This window comes from Podarcis pityusensis (genome assembly GCF_964106645.2).
Source record: "Podarcis pityusensis genome assembly, chromosome: 10".
Classification (NCBI taxonomy): domain Eukaryota; kingdom Metazoa; phylum Chordata; class Lepidosauria; order Squamata; family Lacertidae; genus Podarcis; species Podarcis pityusensis.
Window position 1 is genome coordinate 14,655,362 of NC_138035.1, and position 22,278 is coordinate 14,677,639.

General features: G+C 44.4%; 2 protein-coding genes across 4 annotated transcripts in view; one reads left to right on the top strand and one right to left on the bottom strand.

Annotated features, from left to right (window-relative positions):
- Positions 1-1,646: 1,646 nt before the first annotated feature.
- On the bottom strand, positions 1,647-18,132 carry IAPP (islet amyloid polypeptide). Of its 3 annotated transcripts, none has more exons than XM_081023344.1 (4): positions 18,058-18,132; positions 8,911-9,007; positions 8,564-8,701; positions 1,647-2,283 (listed from the first exon to the last, which is right to left on the bottom strand). In XM_081023344.1, the coding sequence occupies exons 2-4, from the start codon at positions 8,988-8,990 to the stop codon at positions 2,112-2,114; spliced, it is 390 nt and encodes a 129-aa protein (XP_080879470.1). In that variant the 5' UTR covers positions 8,991-9,007; positions 18,058-18,132; the 3' UTR covers positions 1,647-2,111. The 3 variants fall into 3 exon arrangements, with proteins under 3 accessions (XP_080879470.1, XP_080879468.1, XP_080879469.1); XM_081023342.1 differs by lacking the exon at positions 18,058-18,132 and adding an exon at positions 9,456-9,628; XM_081023343.1 differs by lacking the exon at positions 18,058-18,132 and adding an exon at positions 9,307-9,432.
- Positions 18,133-21,049: 2,917 nt separating this feature from the next.
- SLCO1A2 (solute carrier organic anion transporter family member 1A2) overlaps positions 21,050-22,278 on the top strand; it is a 35,570-nt gene continuing 34,341 nt past the window's right edge. The window contains exon 1 of the mRNA XM_081022824.1: positions 21,050-21,113. The gene's annotated coding sequence lies outside the window, so the exon portion shown is untranslated. The remainder of the gene's footprint in view (positions 21,114-22,278) is intronic.

Sequence of the window (22,278 nt, forward strand, 5' to 3'; positions counted from 1 at the left end):
TGAGCACAGCAACTATTCTGGGTAGATCTTGCCCCAGTGAGGCAGTTGCAAGGACTGAAGAGACTTCCCACAGCTCTCTAAGTTTCCTTCTCCTGCAACGCCATCACAAGCAATCTGAGGCTTCCTTGCATTGCCTGTCTCTGCTCCTCTCCCTTCATACCACTTCTGGTCCTGGGGTACCAGGGAGGAGGGGAGCTGGTCACAGCAGGAAGGGGAGACCCCCTGGCTTCTTCAGCAGCCTGCCTTCACTCTGTCTCTTGAACCCTCCCTCTGCTTCTTCCCTCTACTCTGTACTGCTCTCTGCCACAGCCTCTTCCTGCTCACGAAACCCTGATGCCTCTTCAGCTTCTGACACCTCTTCCTCCCAGTCTGCTCCCTCTATTCCCTCTGACCACTCATCCTGAGGGCCAAATAGAGATGTCTGAGGGGGGCATGTTCTGTTTCCCAGGGCTAGAGGCAGACTTAGGTGCTATGGCGTCCTGTGTGAGCCCAAAGGCGGGTAAGGAGGCACTTGGCTTTAGGAAGGAAGCGGGACGGCTTCAGGACGCTGTCAGAGCCTCCCTCCTTCTTCCCAAAGCCCAGCACCTCTCTTATCTGGCTTTCAGAGAGCACCCCCTTGGATCAGCACCTGGTGCATGCACCTGATTCACATAACCCTAAATCCCCTCCTCCTCGCTGCCAGGGCTCTCCATCCCTGGTATATGGAGTGGCTTAAGGCACGTTCAACAGGTAGACCATGGTGTTAGGATTCTTTTCCCGTGCTGCAGTCATGGGATTGTTTTTATCACATGATGGTGTATGTTTTCATTCCACATTGTGGGAAGTCATGGAGACAGGATGTTTGTATTACTGTGTTTCTGTGATGTAGGACGTTTGTCCTTTGTTCTCTCTTTCTGCTGTCTGATGCTGAAGAGGAAGGAGCTGAGTTACGATGCTCCGAGTGTGTATATGTAAATAAACGTAGTTTAGCCAAATGCTGTGCTACTGAGTCTGTACGCTAACTGCCTATACTCTGCTGATCCTGAAGTGTGCTGATGCCTCTAAGGCAGTTATGTCCAACAGGTTGATCGCGATCTACTGGTCAATCCCTGTGAGGTTTTGGTCAATGGCGGTCAGTCGCTGGCCCCCTTCTGGCCCCACCCCGCCCTCCATTGTTGGAGAATGGAAGATGGAGTTTACAAACCCCGGCTGTTCCCCCCCGCCAGCAATCCTTCGGTGACTTGCTGTTTCTCTTTAACCCCAAAATAGTGTAAAAATGCTGTGCCCCCCCAAGCTAAGCCTAAAAATGGGGCTCTTCCCCTCCCTAAAAGAAGCTCAACAACTTTGACCTGAACCCCAATAAAACGCGGTTTTCCGCCTCCCTATAAAAAGTTCAACAACTTTGACCTGAACCCAACTGGTAGATCACTGCCTATTTTTAATTTAGTGAGTAAATCGCAGTCTCTTGGAAGTTGGCCACTGCTGGTCTAAGGTATCAGTCGCTGTGATGTTCAGGCTGGAGAAAGATTTTGAATCTCCCTCATGAACAACCAGGAGGGAGAGAACATGCCAGTTGGGCATGTGTCTCTTCCAGACTCCTACTTGTGTGTAGGACCTCTTGACACATGGTTCCACTCAGATGGGACTACAAGGACGTACACCTTGCATTTCGTCTTTTTAAAAATCGTTTTAATTTTTTAAAAAATGAAAGAAAGAGAAACGAGTGGCTGTCGCACTTTTACATTTCAGGTTTTGTGGCATGGGCGCGTGAGGTTTATTTTCTTTTGAAGGGAGGTGTTTCACAACCACATTGCAGGAGCGCTACGTGTTTCATCCTTCACACACACAGACATAGGCATGGCGAATCTATGAAAGTCACATACATCAGATACCACGCAAAGAAAACAAGGCACTCTGAATGATAGACAGGTATTCAATGACCAAAAGGGAGAGGGGTCATGTGGGCAGCCAAATCCGCAGGCTGCTTGCCCGAGCGGCAGCCTCGTTCAGACAAAGAGAACTTGGGTGGAGGACTTTGAAGGATCAGGTCCTCGTACATTAAAAAAACAAACAAACAGAGGGAGGGAGGGGGAATCCCTAAGGAGGACCGCGATCCTCGCCATCTTGCAACGTTAAAGCTGTAGATAGGTTGGAGGCTCTCTGTCTCTCTTGCCGTAGGTGTTGGACCCCACATTGGTCGGCGAATAGATCGCACCGATGGAGTTACTGGACCGGACCAAGAAGTCTGCCAAGCGCTGTGTCACGCACGTGGCAGTGTTGCACTTCCGTTTCTCTAGGCGGTGGCTGGGGACATTGAAAAGAAGAGACACACCACTGTGAAAACCTTGGGACAGGCACTCCTGCTGCCATGGCTGCTTCACTAGACCATTAAGCTGCTTCACTGGACCATAACTGGCCCTGAGACAATGAACGGTCATAGATAAATCTAATAAATAAATAAGTGCATAAGAAGGACTCTGCTGAATCAGGCTAATGGGTGGTCCAGCTTCCTGTTCTTCCAGTGGCCAACCAGAGATCAAGATCCCTCTCTCCTTTTGTGGTTTCTAGCAACTGGCCTTCAAAAGCATGGCTGCCCCCAGTTGTGGAGGTAGAGCACATGATCATAGGTACGGCTATCAGTGGAACAGCTATCAGCTAGCTGTGATGGCTCTGCTCTGCTTCCATGACCAGAGGCAGTAATGCTTCTGAATCACCAATTGCTGGAATCATAGTACCGAAGGGTTGGCAGGGACCCCAAGAGTCATTCAGTCCTATCTTCTGCAACGTAGGAATCACAGCTAGTCAGCAGAGGTCATGGCTGGGGAGAAGGCATGGGGAAAGCCCCCAAGGGCCAGGTAGACAGTCTTCAAGGGCCACATCTGCCCCCATCCCCCAGCCTGAGGTTTCCTACCCCTGGTGTAGGATGTCAGCCTCCTCTTTATTTATTGAACTTTGCACATTGCGTTGTTTGACTCTGCTGTGTTGTGAAGTGACTTTGGACTCTCACACTTTCTTCATTAACCTAGAAATAGATTATCTCAGAAAGAAAGTTCTCTGAACTGTCATGAACCTTATGTCTAAAACTCCTGGTAGAAGACAAGGATCTAGAGATCACGCTAAGGGTGGCCAAATTCTGTGCAACTGCCATAAAACTTAGGGAACAAGCTGTACTACCAAAATGATCAAGGTTTTAAATGACAATTTTAGGTTATATTTTAGTGATCAAGATTTAATGTATATTTTTATCTGCCACTATATCTGAATTGTCTCTGTACACCCAATTGCAATTCAATGTATTCCTGTTGTGTTTTATGATTTTCCTGATATTGTAAGTGAGCCAGAACTGGTCTGTGACCATAATAATAAAATTCATTCAACTGTCATGAACCTTCATGGCTAGAGCACTTGTTTTTGCTGACCTGGATGGCATGGCATAACCAACACATGATTCTACAAATTCTATCAAGAGATCTAACAATCAAGCAAGGTATCGTCCCTCTTTCCCTTGACATTTACATCTCCAGCTATTTGTACATCTAAATACTACAGAGATCCCCATCTGTTAAAATCTATGTTTTGTTCAATGTTTTGTCGAAGTTGCGGTCCTAATGGATAAAAGATTGCAGCTTCTGTCTGACATAGAGACATATTGTTCCATGTTGAATTTGAAAAGTAAACTCATCTTGCAAACAACTATGATCCAAATCTTACATACTAAAGTTTATTCTCTGAGTGTGGATCTTTATGTAGCTGAAATCAGGGCTGGCCCATCTACTGTATATGGGCCTCTTACCAATCCGAACCAGTTAGGCATGGACTTTTGGGTTTTCCTTCTTCCTTTCTTTTCCAAAAAAGTACAATTGCCTTTTCTTTCTGTTACGATCCCACATGAAGCAATTTTTGAAGATTGCTCCTAGTGGAACAAGAATGAAAAGATTCTTCTAGCTGTCAAAGAAGCACAATAACAATAGACCTAGTGAATTTTAATCAGTCACACCAATCCTTGCAGGAACTTTCCAGAACTTTTCTTCTTAAAGCTGAATGAAGAGGTTAATAAATAACGAAGCTCAATGCATGAAGCCAATATCTTGGTTGCATTGAAACCATATAACGACATTGTACCTTGTTCCGTATATAGGCTGATCTCACTGAAAATCATGGATGCTTGAAAACGATTCTTCAAGCCATCCCTTCAGGAAATAGGTTTCAGCTCAGAGAGACAAGGGCTAGATTTTCTAAGGTGGGAAGACATGATGTTTCTTAGCCTGTGGTTTGCACTCCTATTTGGGCAAATGTCTAGGGGGGTCACATGGCAGTGATAGGCAGGGCCAAAAGCAAATGTGGACTGAGGTGGAAATTCTGGCAGGGAAACTGGAGAAGCTGGAAAAACATGGGCTGGATGAGGTTATTTTTAGTGGATATGTTAGGTTGGCTGACCGAACCCAAAGAGTGCTCATTAATGGTTCCTTGTCATCCTGGAAAAAAAGCGACAAGTGGGATGCCACAAGGTTCTGTCCTAGGTCCGTTGTTGTTCAACATATTTGGATACTCATCCAATTTGCAGATGACACCAAATGCCACAGAAGACAGAATCAGGATTCAAGATGACCTCAACAGATTGGAGAACTGGGCCCAAACTACAAAATGGATTTCAGTAGGGTTCTACACTTTGGCAGGAAGAAGCAGCTGAACAAATATAAGGCAGGGGACACCTGGCTTGCCAGTAGTACATGTGAAAATGATTAGGGGTCTTAACATGAGTCAACAGTGCGATGCAGCAGCAGCTAATGCTATTCTAGGCTGCATCAACAGAAGTATAATGCTCAGATCAAGGGAAGTACAGTGGTACCTCGGGTTACAGACGCTTCAGGTTACAGACTCTGCTAACCCAGAAATAGTACTTCAGTTAAGAACTTTGCTTCAGGATGAGAACAGAAATCGCGCGGTGGCAGCGGGAGGCCACATTAGCTAAAGTGGTAGTTCAGGTTAAGAACAGTTTCAGGTTAAGAACGGACCTCCATAACGAATTAAGTTCTTAACCCGAGGTACCCCTGTAATAGTACCGCTCTATGCTGCCTTGGCTAGAGCACACCTGGAATACTGTGTCCAATTCTGGGCGCCACAATTTAAGAAGGATGCTGACAAGCTGGAACATGTGCAAAGGAGGGCAACTAAGATAATCAAGGGTCTAGCCTTATGAGGAACGGTTGAAGGAGCTTGGTATATTTAGCCTGAGAGAAGATATAATAGCCATCTTCAAATACCTAAAGGGCTATCACATGGAGGATGCAGCAAGCTTGTTTTCTCCTGCTCCAGAGGCTAGGACTCAAACTAATGGCTTCAAGTTACAAGAAAAGGAGATTCCAACTAAAGCATCAATGACAGATGACCACCCAACATCTGCTTGAAAAACCTAAAGAATCATAGAATAATGTAATGTAATAATATAGGTCAGGGTGAGGAAATTCTGGCCCACATGAACATTTTGTGATGTCATCTAATGGTCAGGAGGACATGGTTAAATCCTGTTTTGGCTACATGCACCTGTTCCCTTCTTTTGGCAGGGGATTCTGTTGAAAACTGCTTTCTGATCCAGAAGGGGTATGCATGCTAAAACGAAGGAGCGGGAACCCTCCATTTTAGCAGCACTTCTGACCTGATGCCACTGTGATGTCAGGTGATTGACAAGTGGGCGGCCTATCAGGCCAATCCACATAAAGATTTGGCCCATGGAGCCACAAATCACAGATCCGACTTGATTCCAGCTTAGGTGTAGCTAACACATAGGCCAGCAACTTCCATCTTTGTTGGTTGGACCAAAGAACAGCTGGTGACTAGAGAAGACGTTGGAGGAAAATATTTTAGGGGGAGCAGTTGCCATTGAACAGAGCTCTTCTCTTTCTTCAGGAGTAGCTGATGGGAGCAAGATATTGTCATGCTAATCATTTTCATGATATCAGCAAGTTCTCTAAATAGCCTTTAAAAAGTGCATCTGAAAGTTAACATTGAGTCATTGTTGCTGCTTAATGACTTAACTATACTATAATTATCTTTCTTTGAAGATACCATGAAGCTGCTGCTCAAATCGATTGAATGACACCTAAATGGGGGGTCTTTTGCGTGTAACTTACAAGGGTTATTAACATTCATACATTTACAGGGCATTTTGGAGAGAATTTATTCCCTTCCAATTCCCCTCCTTCTACCAGGCATAAAGCAACTGCTAAATGAATGACTCTGAGGACCAGCTAATCCAACCCCCTGCAATGTAGGAATCTCAGCTAAAGCATCCATGGCAGATGGCCACCCAGTGTGGTGTAGTGGTTAAGAGCGGTGGACTCATAATCTGGTGAACCGGGTTCGCTTCCCCGCTCCTCCACATGCAGCTGCTGGGTGACCTTGGGCTAGTCACACTTCTCTGAAGTCTCTCAGCCTCACTCACCTCACAGAGTGTTTGTTGTGGGGGAGGAAGGGAAAGGAGATTGTTAGCAGCTTTGAGACTCCTTAGGGTAGTGATAAACTGGGATATCAAATCCAAACTCTTCTTCCAATGAAAGAGAATTCACCTTCCAGGTTAAGCATGCCCAATTCCCTCAACCATTCCTCATAAGGTTTGGACACTAGACTTCTGCTGAAATCCAGTGATGTCTGCCTGTTTGCACAAGAACTCACACAAGTGGAAGCATGAGAATCGATACTGAATGAGACTGTTGTTCCGTTGAGGTCAGAAGTGCCTAAACCAATTAGTGGCAGCACCCTTGGATTTCAGATGAGAGCCCTCCCTGGAGATGCTGGGGATTGAATCTGGGACACAAGGCTGAGCTATGGTCCATTCCTAAGAGAGCAGTGCAATGCTTCTCACTATTCTGAGGATAGGTGACTGGTCAGCCAACCCTTGACTACATCGAGCATCACGGTCCCTACTTGTAAAATCTGCACAGTGCATTCACTGCTTATGTCTCTCACGCAAAGAGGGAATTGCAGCAAAGAATGTAAAGAGCACACCTCCATTCACAGCTACCTACATAGCTGTTGTTGTTGTTGTTGTTGTTGTTGTTGTTTTAATTAGCATCTTCTGACAGGTATTCATCTCCCTACAGAAGGCATGGTCTGAGGCTGTGCACAGTTGCCTAACTAAAATTAGGAAACTAATTTAAAATTAGCTAGGCACTTAGGAAGCCTACCAAGGCCTGCTGCCCTTTATTATATTTTCATTTGTTTATATCCAGGTCCCCTTTAAAATTGCTCTTTTTATAGCTGTTTAATAAGACAGCATTTATGGTTCCTTAAATGAAAATGCTCCTGGAACTCACAAAGAACACACAAACCCAGTAACTGTTTACATGGTTGTTATTTTTTAAGTTGTAAGGAACATTCACACATTACATTCGACGAATGCACAGTGTGTGTATGAAAATAGTTGAGCTGTGCACACTCGTACAGTAATTCACAAGTAATGTTCAATGACTGTACAGTCACCTGTGTACAAATGAACAAGGGCTCGCTTTTTCACCCCAACACTTGTACGTGTGGAGTGACAGCTTATACCTGTGTGCAGTGTAATGTGTGAACAACCGTGTACATTTATCTGAGCAAGGAAGACTTAAAAGCAAAAGTCTTATTTCCATGCCTGCTAACACTCTCTCCTGAAGATCTTTTTAGGATGGGAGGAAAGAAAAATCCTATGCAATAATCCTTTGAGAAATCAAAAAGCAGTAACTCCATGCAAAAACGAAACCTTTGCAAAGTTTGAAAAGTCTCAAAAGTTTGAGTCATGCGTCTTTGTGGCTTTTCTGATATTTAATATGCCCCCCAAAATATGTCAAGCATTCCTCCTTTTTTTTATTTCATTAAAATGGCCTTGGGGGTCAGTTTGATTCTAATTAAAGCAAATGGGAAATAATGAAATACTGCATACTCAAGGTTTTAGAGATCTAAATAATCTTAATACTCTTAAATCTTCCCACTTGTTTCGCCCCATAGCTATTTCTTATGGATTAGAGTAGTTAGGATAAATTGCTGACAGCCATTCAGTATTTGTATTTTTCTTTTTCTACTTCCAAGAAAGTTTATGTTCAAGGAAAAAGGTGACCTCTACGAAATAACACTGGAGTTCATGAGACACCCCAGATCTATATCTATATCCTTGCTGTATCAACAATAACACTTCATGCAATCTCATAATTAAATGAAATTGGCATCATTGTCAAGTTCACCACATAAAAAATTAAAAAAATCCAAATTTGTGATCTATTCAGTCTTACTACCTGATTGGTAAAGTGCTTTTTAGAAATAAATTCAAGGAGGGTTAAAATCTTAGGCAGCTATGAGAGACTTGTTAGCAGAACGTCTATAAAACAGAAGCACTGCCAAATATGCTAGCAGTGGAATGAGCAAAAGTGCAGATTGCATCTGAAGGTGTGGAGCTGGAGAATATTGCAAACATTGTCTGGAGATATGAATAACCACAGGAACTTGAACAGAATCGCAATGCCTAGGCGAGCCTCAAATGCACTTCACAACACACTGTCCCTCTGTGTATCTTTTGCATCTGAATCAAAAGCAATCCAAACAAATCTGGTACCTTTTGGGCTTTATCGCTTCCTCACCGATCAGTGCACTGTTAATTCCCAAGAAGCCGCTACTTCGGGAGACGATGGGTAAGAGCCACTCTTGTCTGTTGGGAGTGCCATCGGATAAATCATCAGCCAAGGAGAGAAGTCTTTAAACAATGATAAAAAGCAAAATTGCTCTTTCTTTTCACTCTTCTCCTCCTTCTCCTTCCCTTCCTCTTTATCTCCTGCCCTCCCTCTGCCTTTTGCAACTGATATGGCCAAAACCAACAACACCCAAACCCCCAAATCCACTACAAAAAAATAAAAATCATTTGACTTCTTTTTAAAAAGCAGAATATGCTTAATGGTTACCGACCTGTCGACAGGCGTCGCTTCCAGGGAATTTAAAGTAATAGACAAAATGATGAAAAGGAAGGGTCCTTTGAGGCTGCACATCTCTCCTCCGGGTCTTTCTGGGAGTGGTGGGGAAAGAAATCACACAAGACAAACTTCAGCCAGAAACATTCACTGAGCACTACAATTGCATCCACACTGAATATTCAGTCAGAACAGAAATAATAGCCCGAAGATCCCCATTCCAATCTAAACGATTAGAAAACATCTCCTCTGTTTCCCCAGATGTTTTAACAGAATTCTGCCTTAACAATTTGCCATCAATCCCGGCAAAATTTCCAGTTTGCGTTACTTCAGAATCCACCCCTCTTTTCTATACTTTTTTCTGATTTCGGTTTCCAAATAAGAACCCAGTTACCTGTCAGTGGCTGAGGAAGGAGCCGAAGAAATCTAGCAAATGCCAGTATTAGAAGCAATCGTGCAGGGATCCCACACTTGCTTCTGACTCTGGGTTACCTTTCCCCCCCCCACCTGCCTTGTTCGCAAGCGATACAAGCACTTATATACCCTTCATAGCTTTCTCAGCTCTGACATCAGGCAGGGAGAGAGAGAGAGAGAGAGAGAAGAGAGAGCGAGAGAGCTTCTGTCATTAACTTCTCTCCCTATAGATAAAAAGTGCCCCAATAATGAGCAGAGGCTGATGGGTCATCCCTCCATTTACACGTCGGTAAATCTTAGCCAAGCCAATTCGGGAAGCTCTTGTGAAGGGATGCTAATAACGCAAGGCATCGCGACATGAGAACCAAGACCAGCATTTTGAGAAGAGGTCTAATAAGATGCAGAGACTTGCTGTCCCCTTTGGGCGTTAACTGATGCTCAGTAAGGCAACAAAACAGATTTTCTTTTAAAAAAGGAATTGTGAGGCAAGGAAGAGGAAATGAAACGCAGGGCGGAGAACTAATGAAATGCACATAGTTGGGGATTCTGTAAGAATTTGTTTATTATTATTTAGTAATAAAAGGCAGACCTTGTAACATCACAGTAATCCAAGTTTATGCACCAACCACTGGTGCTGAAGAAACAGAAATTGACCAATTCTATGAAGACTTACAACACCTTATAGAAATGACACCAAAGAAGGATGTTCTTCTCATTATAGGGGATTGAAATGCTAAAGTAGGGAGTCAAGAGATAAAAGGAACAACTGGCAAGTTTGGCCTTGGAGTTCAAAACGAAGCAGGGCAAAGGCTAATAGAGTTCTGCCAAGAGAACAAGCTGGTCATCACAAACACTCTTTCCCAACCTATCCATTCTGAAGGAAATCAGCCCTGAGTGCTCACTGGAAGGACAGATCGTGAAGCTGAAGCTCCAATACTTTGGCCACCTCACGAGAAGAGAAGACTCCCTGGAAAAGACCCTGATGTTGGGAAAGATGGAGGGCACAAGGAGAAGGGGACGACAGAGGACGAGATGGTTGGACAGTGTTCTCGAAGCTACAAACATGAGTCTGACCAAACTGCGGGAGGCAGTGGAAGACAGGAGTGCCTGGCGTGCTCTGGTCCATGGGGTCACGAAGAGTCAGACACGACTAAACGACTAAACAACAACAACAACAAATTTGTAGACTGCCTGCCATCCGAGGATTGCAGGGCACTTCACAGCATAAAAATGCAAAATGAGAGCATAAAGTACATAATGACACAAAACAGCAAAAGGGAACCAATAACTTCCCTCCCACAAACACTTTTAATGCCATAGATGGTTTAATTAACCAAAGGCCTGGAGAAGAGGAATGTTTTTGCCTGGAGCCTAATGATATGTAATGAAGGCGCCTGGTGAGTTTTAATGGGGAGAGCATTCCATAAATGGGGAGCCACCACAGGAAAGGCCTGTACTCGTGTTGTCACCCTCTGCCCTCTCTTGGGGAAAGGCACACAAAGAAGGGCCTCAGGTGATGATTGCAGGGTCCAGGTTGGCTCATATGGGGAGAAGTGGTGCTTGAGGTTCTTAAGAAAGGAAGAACTGTCAGTGTGTGTCTTTCATTCATCCATCAATCCATTTATCCATCTTTTCCCACTAAAATTGACTGCAGAAGCTGAGTACCCACAACTTTGCAGCCCAAACAGGGCAATTCAGAAATATGGGGAGGCTATCAATGTGCTTGAGAGAACCCAGAGTTTTGCAGAAAGTAGGGGGAAATTCCCTTAAAGCAGACATCCCCAAACTCGGCCCTCCAGATGTTTTGGGACTACAACTCCCACCATCCCTAGCTAACAGGACCAGTGGTCAGGGATGATGTGAATTGTAGTCCCAAAACATCTAGAGGGCTGAGTTTGGGGATGCCTGCCTTAAAGGATCCTTCCACTTTGGGGAGAACAAAAAAAATACCCATTTAGGACTGAGCATGCTCCCTGGCCATGGAATGCTGAAAGTCTGTTGGGCGTGGAAAACAGAAAACGGCACGCCCTGGTTGAAAGCCTGACTGCCTGGCTGGAACTTGAACAGGAAAACTCCACACAGAAATAATTTGGTGCAGATTGTGTATGTGTGCATGTCTGTGCGACAGACAGTACAGTGGTATCTCGGGTTAAGAACTTAATTTGTTCCGGAGGTCTGTTGTTAACCTGAAACTGTCCTTAACCTGAGGTACCACTTTAGCTAATGTGGCCTCCCGCTGCTGCCGCGCGATTTCTGTTCTCATCCTGAAGCAAAGTTCTTAACCCAAGGTACTATTTCTGGGTTAGCTGAGTCTGTAACCTGAAGCGTCTGTAACCCGAGGTACCACTGTATTGAAATGAATAATCAGAACTCTACAGTAAGACTGAATTGTTCTCTATGCATCTTGCAACCATGAAGTCAGATGGTTCACAGAGAGGGAAAAATCTGAGTGCACTGTTAGTGTTAGTGCACCTGCATAGTGTCAGCAGCATAGCTGTCAACGTTTCCCTTTTTTAAAGGGAAATTCCCTTATTCCAAATAGGATTCCTCACAAGAAAGGGGAAAAGTTGACAGCTATGGTCAGCAGTCAATTGGATGGGGTTGATTCTGAAGGGTTGTGTATGAACATAGGTGACTGTTTTGGATTGGGACAATGGTGACAGGGACTATTAACCTTTCCCCTCTATTCATAAGAAAACCATCCCTTTAAAAACTGACTGCTGCCCTAAAGGACAAATAGCTTCAGTAAAGGTCACTCAGCTCCGGCCCTCCAAATGATGTTGGACTACCACTCCCATCATCCCTGACCATGGACTACATCATCTGGGGCTGGTGGGAGTTGAAGCCCAGCAATATCTGGAGGGCTACCCAGGTTAGCGACCCCATAGCATTTGGATGTGGTGGCGCTCGTACTGGGGAAAACACAGAAAAATGTGTGAGGAAAGGGTTAACCTCCCTACCCCAGTTACATGGACCGGAATTTGAATTAGGCTGCTCATTCATTTATCTTTTAAAGTAGGAGCTGCTGCTGTATCTAGTTGCTTACCAAATACTCTTCGCATTATTCCTGCATGATCAGGAATAGGGTGATGGCTGTGCTGAGAGGCGAACCCCTTCTCCCTCTAAAAAACGTTCAAAGCAAAACTTGTTGGGAAGAAATCTGGAGCAGAGGCTATTTGTGTCTGCCCCCCCCCCCCACTTTCAACCATCTGGATTCTTTCCCAAGCTTCCCTCCTTCAACACAAGCATGCACCTCTGAAAATGGCAGGGAAAAAACGAGAGAGGGGGACGATAACCTGCTTTTTTCATTAGGTACTCATCGGATGACGTTTGCTTGACAGTTCTGCTATGAATAGCGACACCCCCCCCCCAAGTATTTGGGGAGCTGAGCCTAACCAAGAATCGAGATGTTCGTAATAGTTTTCTGCAAGGTGCAAAGTTGAGCATGCGAATAAACAAACGTGCAGCCGTTCATTGTGTAGGTGGGCTTACGGTGCCAAGAATGACTGGCTGTAGGAAGTTCCATTTATGGGCTGAGAGGAAGTTTTTGCAGTTTGAATGTAGGAAGGCAGAGTTTGGAGCTTGCTGGGGGGGGGGGTGAGTGGCTACTGTGTTTTTGACTGGCAGTGGTTAAACCACAGAGCCTAGGACTTGCCGATCAGAAGGTCGGCGGCTTGAATCCCCGCGAGGGGGTGAGCTCCTGTTGCTTGGTCCCTGCTCCTGCCAACCTTGCAGTTCGAAAGCATGTCAAACTGCAAGTAGATAGCTAGGTACCGCTCCGGCGGGAAGGTAAACGACATTTCCGTGTGCTGCTCTGGTTTGCCAGAAGCGGCTTAGTCATGCTGGCCTATGACCCGGAAGCTGTACGCCGGCTCCCTCGGCCAATAAAGCGAGATGAGCGCCACAACCCCAGAGTCGGTCACGACTGGACCTAATGGTCAGGGGTCCTTTTACATTTACCTAGTTTTGATTTGATATCCTGCTTTATCACCACCCGAAGGAGTCTCAAAGTGGCTAACATTCTCCTTTCCCTTCCTCCCCCACATCAAGCACTCTGTGAGATGAGTGGGTCTGAGAGACTTCAGAGAAATGTGACTAGCCCAAGGTCACGCAGCAGCTGCATGTGGAGGAGCGGAGACGCGAACCCGGTTCCCCAGATTACGAATCTACCGCTCTTAACCACTACACCACACTGGCTCTAGTGGACCTATCTGCCAGCATGCTTGATTCCTACTTGCTTAACCTCTACATTTGCAAATAAACAGTTCCAAAAAAGCAATCCTAAGTCTCTAGGATGTTCTAGTATCGTCTACCTGACTGCTTCCCATCTTCTCAACTTAGACATTAGCAAATAACCAGCGCCAGTTAAAAAGGACTTGTTCCTATTGGCATGCATGTCTATATGTGCAATTGATCACACATTATGAAATCTTTAGATTTTTAGCACGCAAACCCAGAGTTGTCCGCGACTGGACCTAACGGCCAGGGGTAACTTTGCCTTTACCTATTTAAAGAGAGTAGTTTCGGTTCAATATACACCAGACAACATACACTGGTATACAGGGGAGTGCAATACTATATAACACTAAAAAAACCAAAACCAGACTGGAACTTAGAATACAAGAATAACCAGTTCTATGCCGGAGATGAAAATACTGATTAATTGTAGCCATTGTTACAGGATGAAAAGTGGCTGGTTAGGCAAACAATTCAAATCAGATTGGAAGCTTAGTTACAACGAGGGATGCGGGAGGTGGGGTCAATTCAGTTTGCATTTAAAGGCGAACTTGCATCATTCCATAACAACACGAGGACCGAAACACTGCCAGCCCTTTGGAATTCATAGTCATCTGAATTTGGCAATGCAGATCTCCAGCCAAATAATTTCTACAAAAAAAGAAGAAGCATATACTAGGGTAACATGTGCATAAAAATTGAGACATTAGTGAAAACAACATTGTTGTTGTTGTTTAGTCATTTAGCCGTGTCCGACTCTTCGTGACCCCATGGACCAGAGCACGTCAGGCACTCCTGTCTTCCACTGCCTCCTGCAGTTCGGTCAAACTCATGCTGGTAGCTTCGAGAACACTGTCCAACCATCTTGTCCTCTGTCGTCCCCTTCTCCTTGTGCCCTCCATCTTTCCCAACATCAGGGTCTTTTCCAGGGAGTCTTCTCTTCTCATGAGGTGGCCAAAGTATTGGAGCCTCAGCTTCAGGATCTGTCCTTCCAGTGAGCACTCAGGGCTGATTTCCTTCAGAATGGACCGGTTTGATCTTCTTGCAGTCCATGGGACTCTCAAGAGTCTCCTCCAGCACCATAATTCAAAAGCATCAATTCTTCGGCCATCAGCCTTCTTTATGGTCCAGCTCTCACTTCTTTATGGTCTAGCTCTCACATGCATTATATTAGGGGAAATTGCTTGCAAAAATGTGAGTGTTAGGTCAAAATGCCACAAAATTGCCATTAAAAGGTGTATAAATTAGGAGTGATCTGCAGCGTTTCATGTGGCGTTTGTTTTTGTTTTTTGTTTTTTTTTTTTTTGGCATTGCAAGCTCGTGTTTAAATGTAGAGATCTAAACTTAAGAGTGGGGTAATAAAAATGGAGAGAAACTGAAATTGACAGATTGACCCCATTCCTAGTTGCAGCTGGGCCCATTTGAGGTAAGAAGAACAACCTACCAAATATGGAGAAAGTGTAAAATATGTCAAGCAAATAAGAATAGAATGTTTGGCAGAAGGAAGGAAAGGGCAAAGAGACCCTGCTGCCAGCAGATATGTGGCTAAACCTGGAAACGGAAGATGCTGCCAGGATAGTGGCCATGGACACGATGTTTGCATGCTTGCTATTTCCTGGCCACCTTTTGGCCCCACAAAATTGAGGGGGGGGGGGAGAAGGGGTTGCTCGGTGGCCCATCCATGGTGATCAACTAATTGCCGAAGCTTGCAGAGAGCCATGAGTTGAGCAAGACATTGCAAGCGCTGCCAATCAACTTGAAATGTCCCAACCGAACCTCAGCTTGTTGTTTCACCATCCCGACTATCCCCAAGGCAGCCCTGTTTCCCTTTTGCAAACACTTTGAGTAAGAAAGGAGAAGCCTGATGGGACTCTCTCGCCTTCGAAGGACCTCTCCGCTGCCTGCTACCCCATCCACAGCTGCCATGGTGAGTTCTTTGCTCCTGGAGGGATGGAGTAGAAAGTAGAGGAGGACTATGTCTTCTTCTATTGGCTGCCCAGTGGATCATTATTGCTCAAGTTTTTGTAACAGCCCTAGTGGGTCTCTGCCGCTTCTGATGCCCCCAATTTTAGCCAGTCATGTCTTCTTCCCTATAGCCTTCTAAAAATAGTTGAAACAACAAACACAACATCTAGGGGTATTTCTGGCCAACTACTTTCATTCAGGACAACCCCACTTTTAAAAAATAAAAATAAAATCCCCCTTGCATTGCTTAGAATCTAACTAGATACAATTGACAGTTTCTGCCCACGGAGAACATTGGTGCCCCACTTCAAGAAATGGAACCTGGTGGGTAACCAAATGGAAATGTTTTCGGGTTATATAAAGCATTGATTGATGAATCACATAGTTAATGGCATTTTCGGGAGAGGAAGAGGACTCGGGAGATGCAGTGATGCCTTTGAACTGTCAGTCAAGCTGCCACACATTTGTTCATGAACCATTTTAACGACACGCACTGCACCTTGTAACAGGGGATCAAGCAGACCCCATAACAGAGGCATGCAAAGATCCCTTAAGGACCTTCCATTAAAGGCCTTGTTTGCCTAAAACAGGGTCTTTTATTATTTTTGTTTTGATACCCTATGGAAAAAAAAAGAATCAAACTGAACGATAGAGCTGCTTTAGACAACCAGAACATTTGATGTTTCCTAACATTCAGAAATGGATGTTTTTGTAATAAGATGTCTTAACGAATTTGCCTCTAGACCAGGAGAGATCCACCTGCTTACATTTTTTAAAAAACCAACCAAACAGAAGCAGGAACAAATGAATGCACGGAGTTTCAGAAATAAGATGCTTGTGATGACCTTTGTTTTGGGAAGAACGGATGGAATAATATCTTTCAGGGCTTTGAAGCTGGAAATAAGGGTGATTGCTTATATAGTCTGTTGGCAGATTTAAGACAGATAAAAGAGGCTGTATTTTTCGCTCCATAAGACGCACCTGGCCATAAGACGCACGTAGTTTTTTGAGGACGAAAGGGAGAAAGCCCCGTTTTTGGGGGGATCAGCTCACAGTTCTGCAGCTTCTTTAGGAAAGGAAAGGGAGCCGTTTCTACAGTTTCCAGATAGATAACCTAATCAGCCAGTCACATGTCTCTGGGGAAATAAAAGACCTCCATCTGCAGAACATTCAACATTGGAGACCTGGCAAGGGGCCGGACCGGAAAGGGAGCCAGCGATCAACCACACATAAGACGCACAGACATTTCCCCTTACTTTTTAGGAGGAAAAAAGTGTGTCTTATGGAGCGAAAAATACGGTATTTCACACAGCACATAGTCAAATTATGGAATTTGCTCCCCCAGGAGGCATTGATGACCATCAAGATGGATGGCTTTAAAAGAGGATCAGACACATTCATGGAGGAAAAGCCTACCAATGGCTACTAGACATGATGTCTATTCTCTGCCTCCACGGTCAGCGGCAAAGGCTTCCAAATACAGCCACACCTAGGATCCCGAATGTCTTGCGAGTTGAGCGTTTTGCCTCCCAAACGCTGCAAACCCGGAAGTGAGTGTTCCGGTTTGTGAACATTCTTTGGAACCTGAACATCCAACATGGCTTTTGCAGCTTCCAATTGGCTGCAGGTGCTTCCTGCAGCCAATTGGAAGCCACACCTTGGTTTCCAAACATTTTGGAAGTCGAACGGACTTCCGGAACAGATTCCGTTCAACTTCCAAGGTACCACCGTAACAGATTTTGGGAACAGAATGCTGGACTATATGGGCCACTGGCCTGATCCAGAAGGCTATTCTCATGGAAGCAAGGATATCTCAGTTGATTAGATCATGGTGCTTATAATACCAAATGCACAGGTTTGATCCCCAAATGGGACAGCTGCATATTGCTGCATTACAGGTGGTTATGGACTATGTTCTTAAGCCCTGTTTAGACAATCTAATTAGGAGCGCTTTCAGTATGTAGGAAGAGATATTCAGTTTCGTTTGCATTTTAATGCAAGCTTCCCTAAAGTTTTCTGCGGGGGAAATATGCAAAGCGAAATATAAGAAGCCTTCACACTTTTCTGAATTTTGCATTGTAGTTCTCCAACCAAACGGTCTGTACAAGAATGTATGCGTTAGAAGAAAATGTGCATAAATGTATATATTTATGAAAATAACATGGGAAAATGCATTGTATTAGGGGGAAATGCTGTGTATTGGGGGGAAACATAAAGTACAGTATGCAAATCTGCATGCAAAAATATGTATATCAGGAATACTGTGCCTTAAAATGCTGGCAAAATTTCATGAAGACTTAAGAAAAATGCACAAGCCAATATAGAAAACTAAACTGATGATTGTGAAGATAGAAAACAAGGAACTTGGAGAAACAAAAAATGTAGATTCACCTATCCCTAGGATTCCACATTGGACCTCTGGTTCACAAAAGTGCCTTTAACAGCAGCCCAGGTAAAGCACAATGGCTGTGGGAGGTTTGGGATTGGAGGGGGGGAAATTGATTCAATTCGTGTTTAAAGGCAAACTTACCTTATTTGCACATTGTGAAACAATACACGAGCTGGAACACAGCCTCCTTCAAATTTTGCGCTTCTCCACCTTTTGCAACGCAGCCTAGTAATGTGTACAAAATGGCATATACTGAGGCACAGGGTACTTATGAATTCAAGTTACTGGTGAAAACCACAATGTAAAATTCATTGTATCGGGGGAAATCGCTTTGCAAAAAGGTCTCCGTTAGCCAGAATCACATACAAACACTTGTGTATTAGGGGATATTTTCACTAAAAATGCTGACGAATTTTTGTGAAAGCGTTTAAAAAAATGCAGAAACTGAAGTGGAAACATAGAGGACTGAACAATAGACCAGAAGAAAAAAAGAGAGAGAAACTGAGAGAAACCCAAATCGACAAATCTTCTTATTTGGGGCAGTGGACCCTTTGCTAATAAAATCCCGCTTCTGCAGGCATAAAATGCCATATCTGCAGACCGTGAGCCTCGGGTGAAGGGCAGTGTAGAAATTCAAAAAATAAATAAGATGTATGAAAGCAATTGCAAACATACATGTTCAAAGACTGGCAACAACTGAAGTATCAAATTCCATATCTGTGTTCTGCACCAGCCTTGGCCATTGATGAAAATTACAACCACTGCAAATTCCTAACTGCTAAGGACATTATGTATACAGGGGGCAGGTCAGGCTGGGTGAACAGGCATGCAGCTGTTCGCACTCAGGGGAATGCCCTCTGCAGGAGCACCTCTGTTAAAATCCTTCCTGTTTTGTTTAGGTTCTGTGTTTTTTTTCCTGGCATGCAACATGCTTGACAAACTTCACCTTTGACACCACTCATTGATGCCTTGTGTCAGCCTGTGGTTATGGCTGCCAGTTTTCCAACCAGTCACCGGAGCTGGGCTTAAACAGCCACTCAATCTGCCAGTGGCACACATGCCCATTGCTACAAATCAAGACATGGTTCCAGGAGCCTTTTCTATCAGCTGCCACCCAACTCAGGGTAGACAGGAAGTCAGTTACATTTGTGTGCTTGTGAAAGTTCAGATAGCCAAGTTTGGTCCTGTGCCTTTTAACAGGTGGAAGGGGAGTTGGCTGGCTTGCCCTGCCCCCACAACTCCACCCCCAACCTTTGCACATTGAAACTGAAGCTCAGCAGTTATGCTAATGTCCCTTGAACCTGCTATTCTCCCTGGGAGGAAAAGGCCATTGATTCCAACGGAAGCTATACTGGTGATTTACATTTATGAACCACCTGATACAATAAAAAGTCTTCAAGTGACAAAATAGAATCCAATGCATAAATGCAATTTAAAACCATATTTTTTTAAAAAACGAATAATACTTAAAATGCTTAAAATGCTCATCTAGCATCATATCAATAAGGGGAAGTCCTTATTTCCCATTTATTTAGGATCATAGAGTTTGACGGGACCTCAAATGTCATCTATTCCACCCCACTGCCAACGCAGGAAACCCATGATGTGTGAGAAGAAGATTGCTATGACCCAGATATCTGTTTATGTGCACTCGAAATGTATGAGTCAATTATAGCCATTAAGTAGTGGCACTGGTTTCCTTTAACTTCTGGACTGAATTGGGCCTATTTAGGTGGAACCAGGGTTTAACCAAGCATTTAACCAAGTTGGGAGGACAGCCTCAGATCACCCCAGCTCCGGACTGCCAGAAGGGGAAGAAGGAGAGGCAGGCTGTAAGCTGGGCTGGGCTGTTTGCAAAAAGGCTTTTAAACAGCCTTGCACTGTGCTTTGGCAGAGTGGAGGACCATGCTTCACCAGCATGTTCCCTGCAGGGGTTGCACTGGTGAAGTAGTGGGGGGGGGGAGACCCTGTGTCCCCTTCTTTCCCCACCCCCTCCTCTGTGTTTTAAAAACCCAAATAAAACGTGTGATTGGGAGACAGTGGAGGAAGAACTGCCCCCCCCCACTGAATTGATTCAGGGCCCAGTTGCAGGTCACATTAGCTGCAGATTAGCCCTAGTGAGGGCTGATCCAAAGTCCCAGACTGCACAGCCGTACTCCATACAATAAGATAAAGGTAAAGGACCTCTGGATGGTTCAGTCCAGTCAAAGGTGACTATGGGGTTGTAGCGCTCATCTCGCTTTCAGGCCGAGGGAGCCGGTGTTTGTCCACAGACAGCTTTCCGGGTCATGTAGCCAGCAGGACTAAACCGCTTCTGGCACAACGGGCAGCATGACAGAAACCACAGTGCACAGAAACGCTGTTTACCTTCCGGCCGCAGTGGTACCTAATTATCTTTTTAAAAAATAGTATTTTTATTAATTTTTCAAGAAGAGTAACAAAATATAATAAGAAACAAACAGTAACAAATACAATAACATCCATAAACAAAGATAATTATACATAAAACCATATCAATTCCATAAAGTTGGATTCCCCCCCCCCCCCATTCCTGGTTCCCTAAATTTCTTATCAACTGCATATCATTTCTACTCCAATCTTTTTCTAACCTCATATTTACTGTACTATTTCAAAAATTACAAGTGTTCTTAAAATCCTGCCACTGTATTTATCTGTTTGCAATACATTTGCAAAAACATAATAAATATTTCCCATTCTTTTTAAAATTTCTTGTCATCTTGATTTCTGAACATTCCAGTTAGTTTCACCATTTCAGCATAATCCATTAACTTGGTTTGCCACTCTTCTTTAGTCGGGACTGCTGCTTCTTTCCATCTTTGGGCTAACAGAATTCGAATGTGGTATCTATTTATCTACTTGGACTGGTGTGCTTTCGAACTGCTAGGTTAGCAGGAGCTGGGATGGAGCAATGGGAGCTCACCCCATTGTGCGGATTCGAACCGTCGGCCTTCTGATCGGCAAGCCCAAGAGGCTCACTGATTTAGACCACTAAGCCACATTGGCATTATTTACTCAGCTAGGGTGAAGCAAGTTAAAATGTGAGGCTGCAAATATTTGACAGAAGCCTATCATATAATGGCCGCCACATGCTAGTTAATTTTCAACACACTGGGAAATAAAAGATCAAAGGTAAAATCAGGAAACATCACTCCACATGTTCCTAAACAGTCACAGCGGTAAGTGAATGACAGCATCTGTTTTACTAAAGTTCTTGAGTGTGGGTTTGTTTTAATATTCAAGTGTGGTTGCTGACAGAGCAGGAAAAAGGGCCATCTCAGCTCTTCTGCCTTTGACTGTGTCACTTGGCGTGCAGAAATCAGAAAACGGTGCAGCTTGCCATGGTGTGGAGATGGACACGGTCGCCTGCTAGATTTCTTCATGCCAAGGTGCTGTTGCAGGTTTCGTTACACAGTCTGGTTAAAAACTTGGCAACCCTGTTTTTGAAGGGTTCCGTCTGCAGTGCAAAATGTACAGACTCCTGTGGGTTCCGAAATAAGTGATGTTTCTGCAGATTGATTCTCTTGCTCTAGGCAGGTTCAAGCTACGCCAGGTAGCATTGCCAGGCCTAGGACATGCCAACCTGACCTCCTTGTTGCTTGTCTCGTTCCCTGTTGTCAACTTTTTCAGATTGGTTCCATCCATCTGCTCAAAGTGGACTTGAATAGGGTGGAGGGGGGAAGAGGAGCCAGAAGGGCTTGCAATGCACCAAAATGGGGCAGGTTGGCAGAATATGGAGGGGGGGGGGGAATCGTGACAAGCCCCCTAGAGACCTAGCCCTGGTTTGAGAGCAGAAACAGTAAGAGGTAATCAAATGGATTTCCTGTTAAATGGCAACATATGAAGGCATACCTGATTAACTAAAAGCAGTGATCAATTTACGTGTGGTTTATCCATATTTGTTTTGGAAATTTTACAGATTTTATCTGTGTTTTAGTAGTGGTTATTTCACACACACAAAATAGTTTTGCAGATCACAGCTGTGTTTTATCTACAGTTTTATTGTGCACATTGCTTATGAGAGGTCTTAATTAGGCAGCTTAGACAGTGGTACCTCTGGTAACATATGCTCCAGGTTACATACGCTTCAGGTTACAGACTCCGCTAACCCAGAAATAGTACCTTGGGTTAAGAACTTTGCTTCAGGATGAGAACAGAAATCGTGCTCCGGTGGCGCGGCGGCAGCAGGAGTCCCCATTAGCTAAAGTGGTACCTCAGGTTAAGAACAGTTTCAGGTTAAGTACAGACCTCCGGAACGAATTAAGTACTTAACCTGATGTACCACTGTATAGCTTTGCACATAAAACAGTGATAATGAGATTATGACAGTCTACTACATTTCCC

Bases quoted from the DNA above. Each gene is read 5' to 3' on its own strand.
- IAPP (XM_081023342.1), bottom strand. The intron at 8,702-8,910 runs GTCGGTAACCAT...CATTGTTTAAAG, and splicing joins GAAGCGACGCCTGTCGACAG to ACTTCTCTCCTTGGCTGATG. The intron at 2,284-8,563 runs GTACCAGATTTG...CAATGTCCCCAG, and splicing joins GAAGCGATAAAGCCCAAAAG to CCACCGCCTAGAGAAACGGA.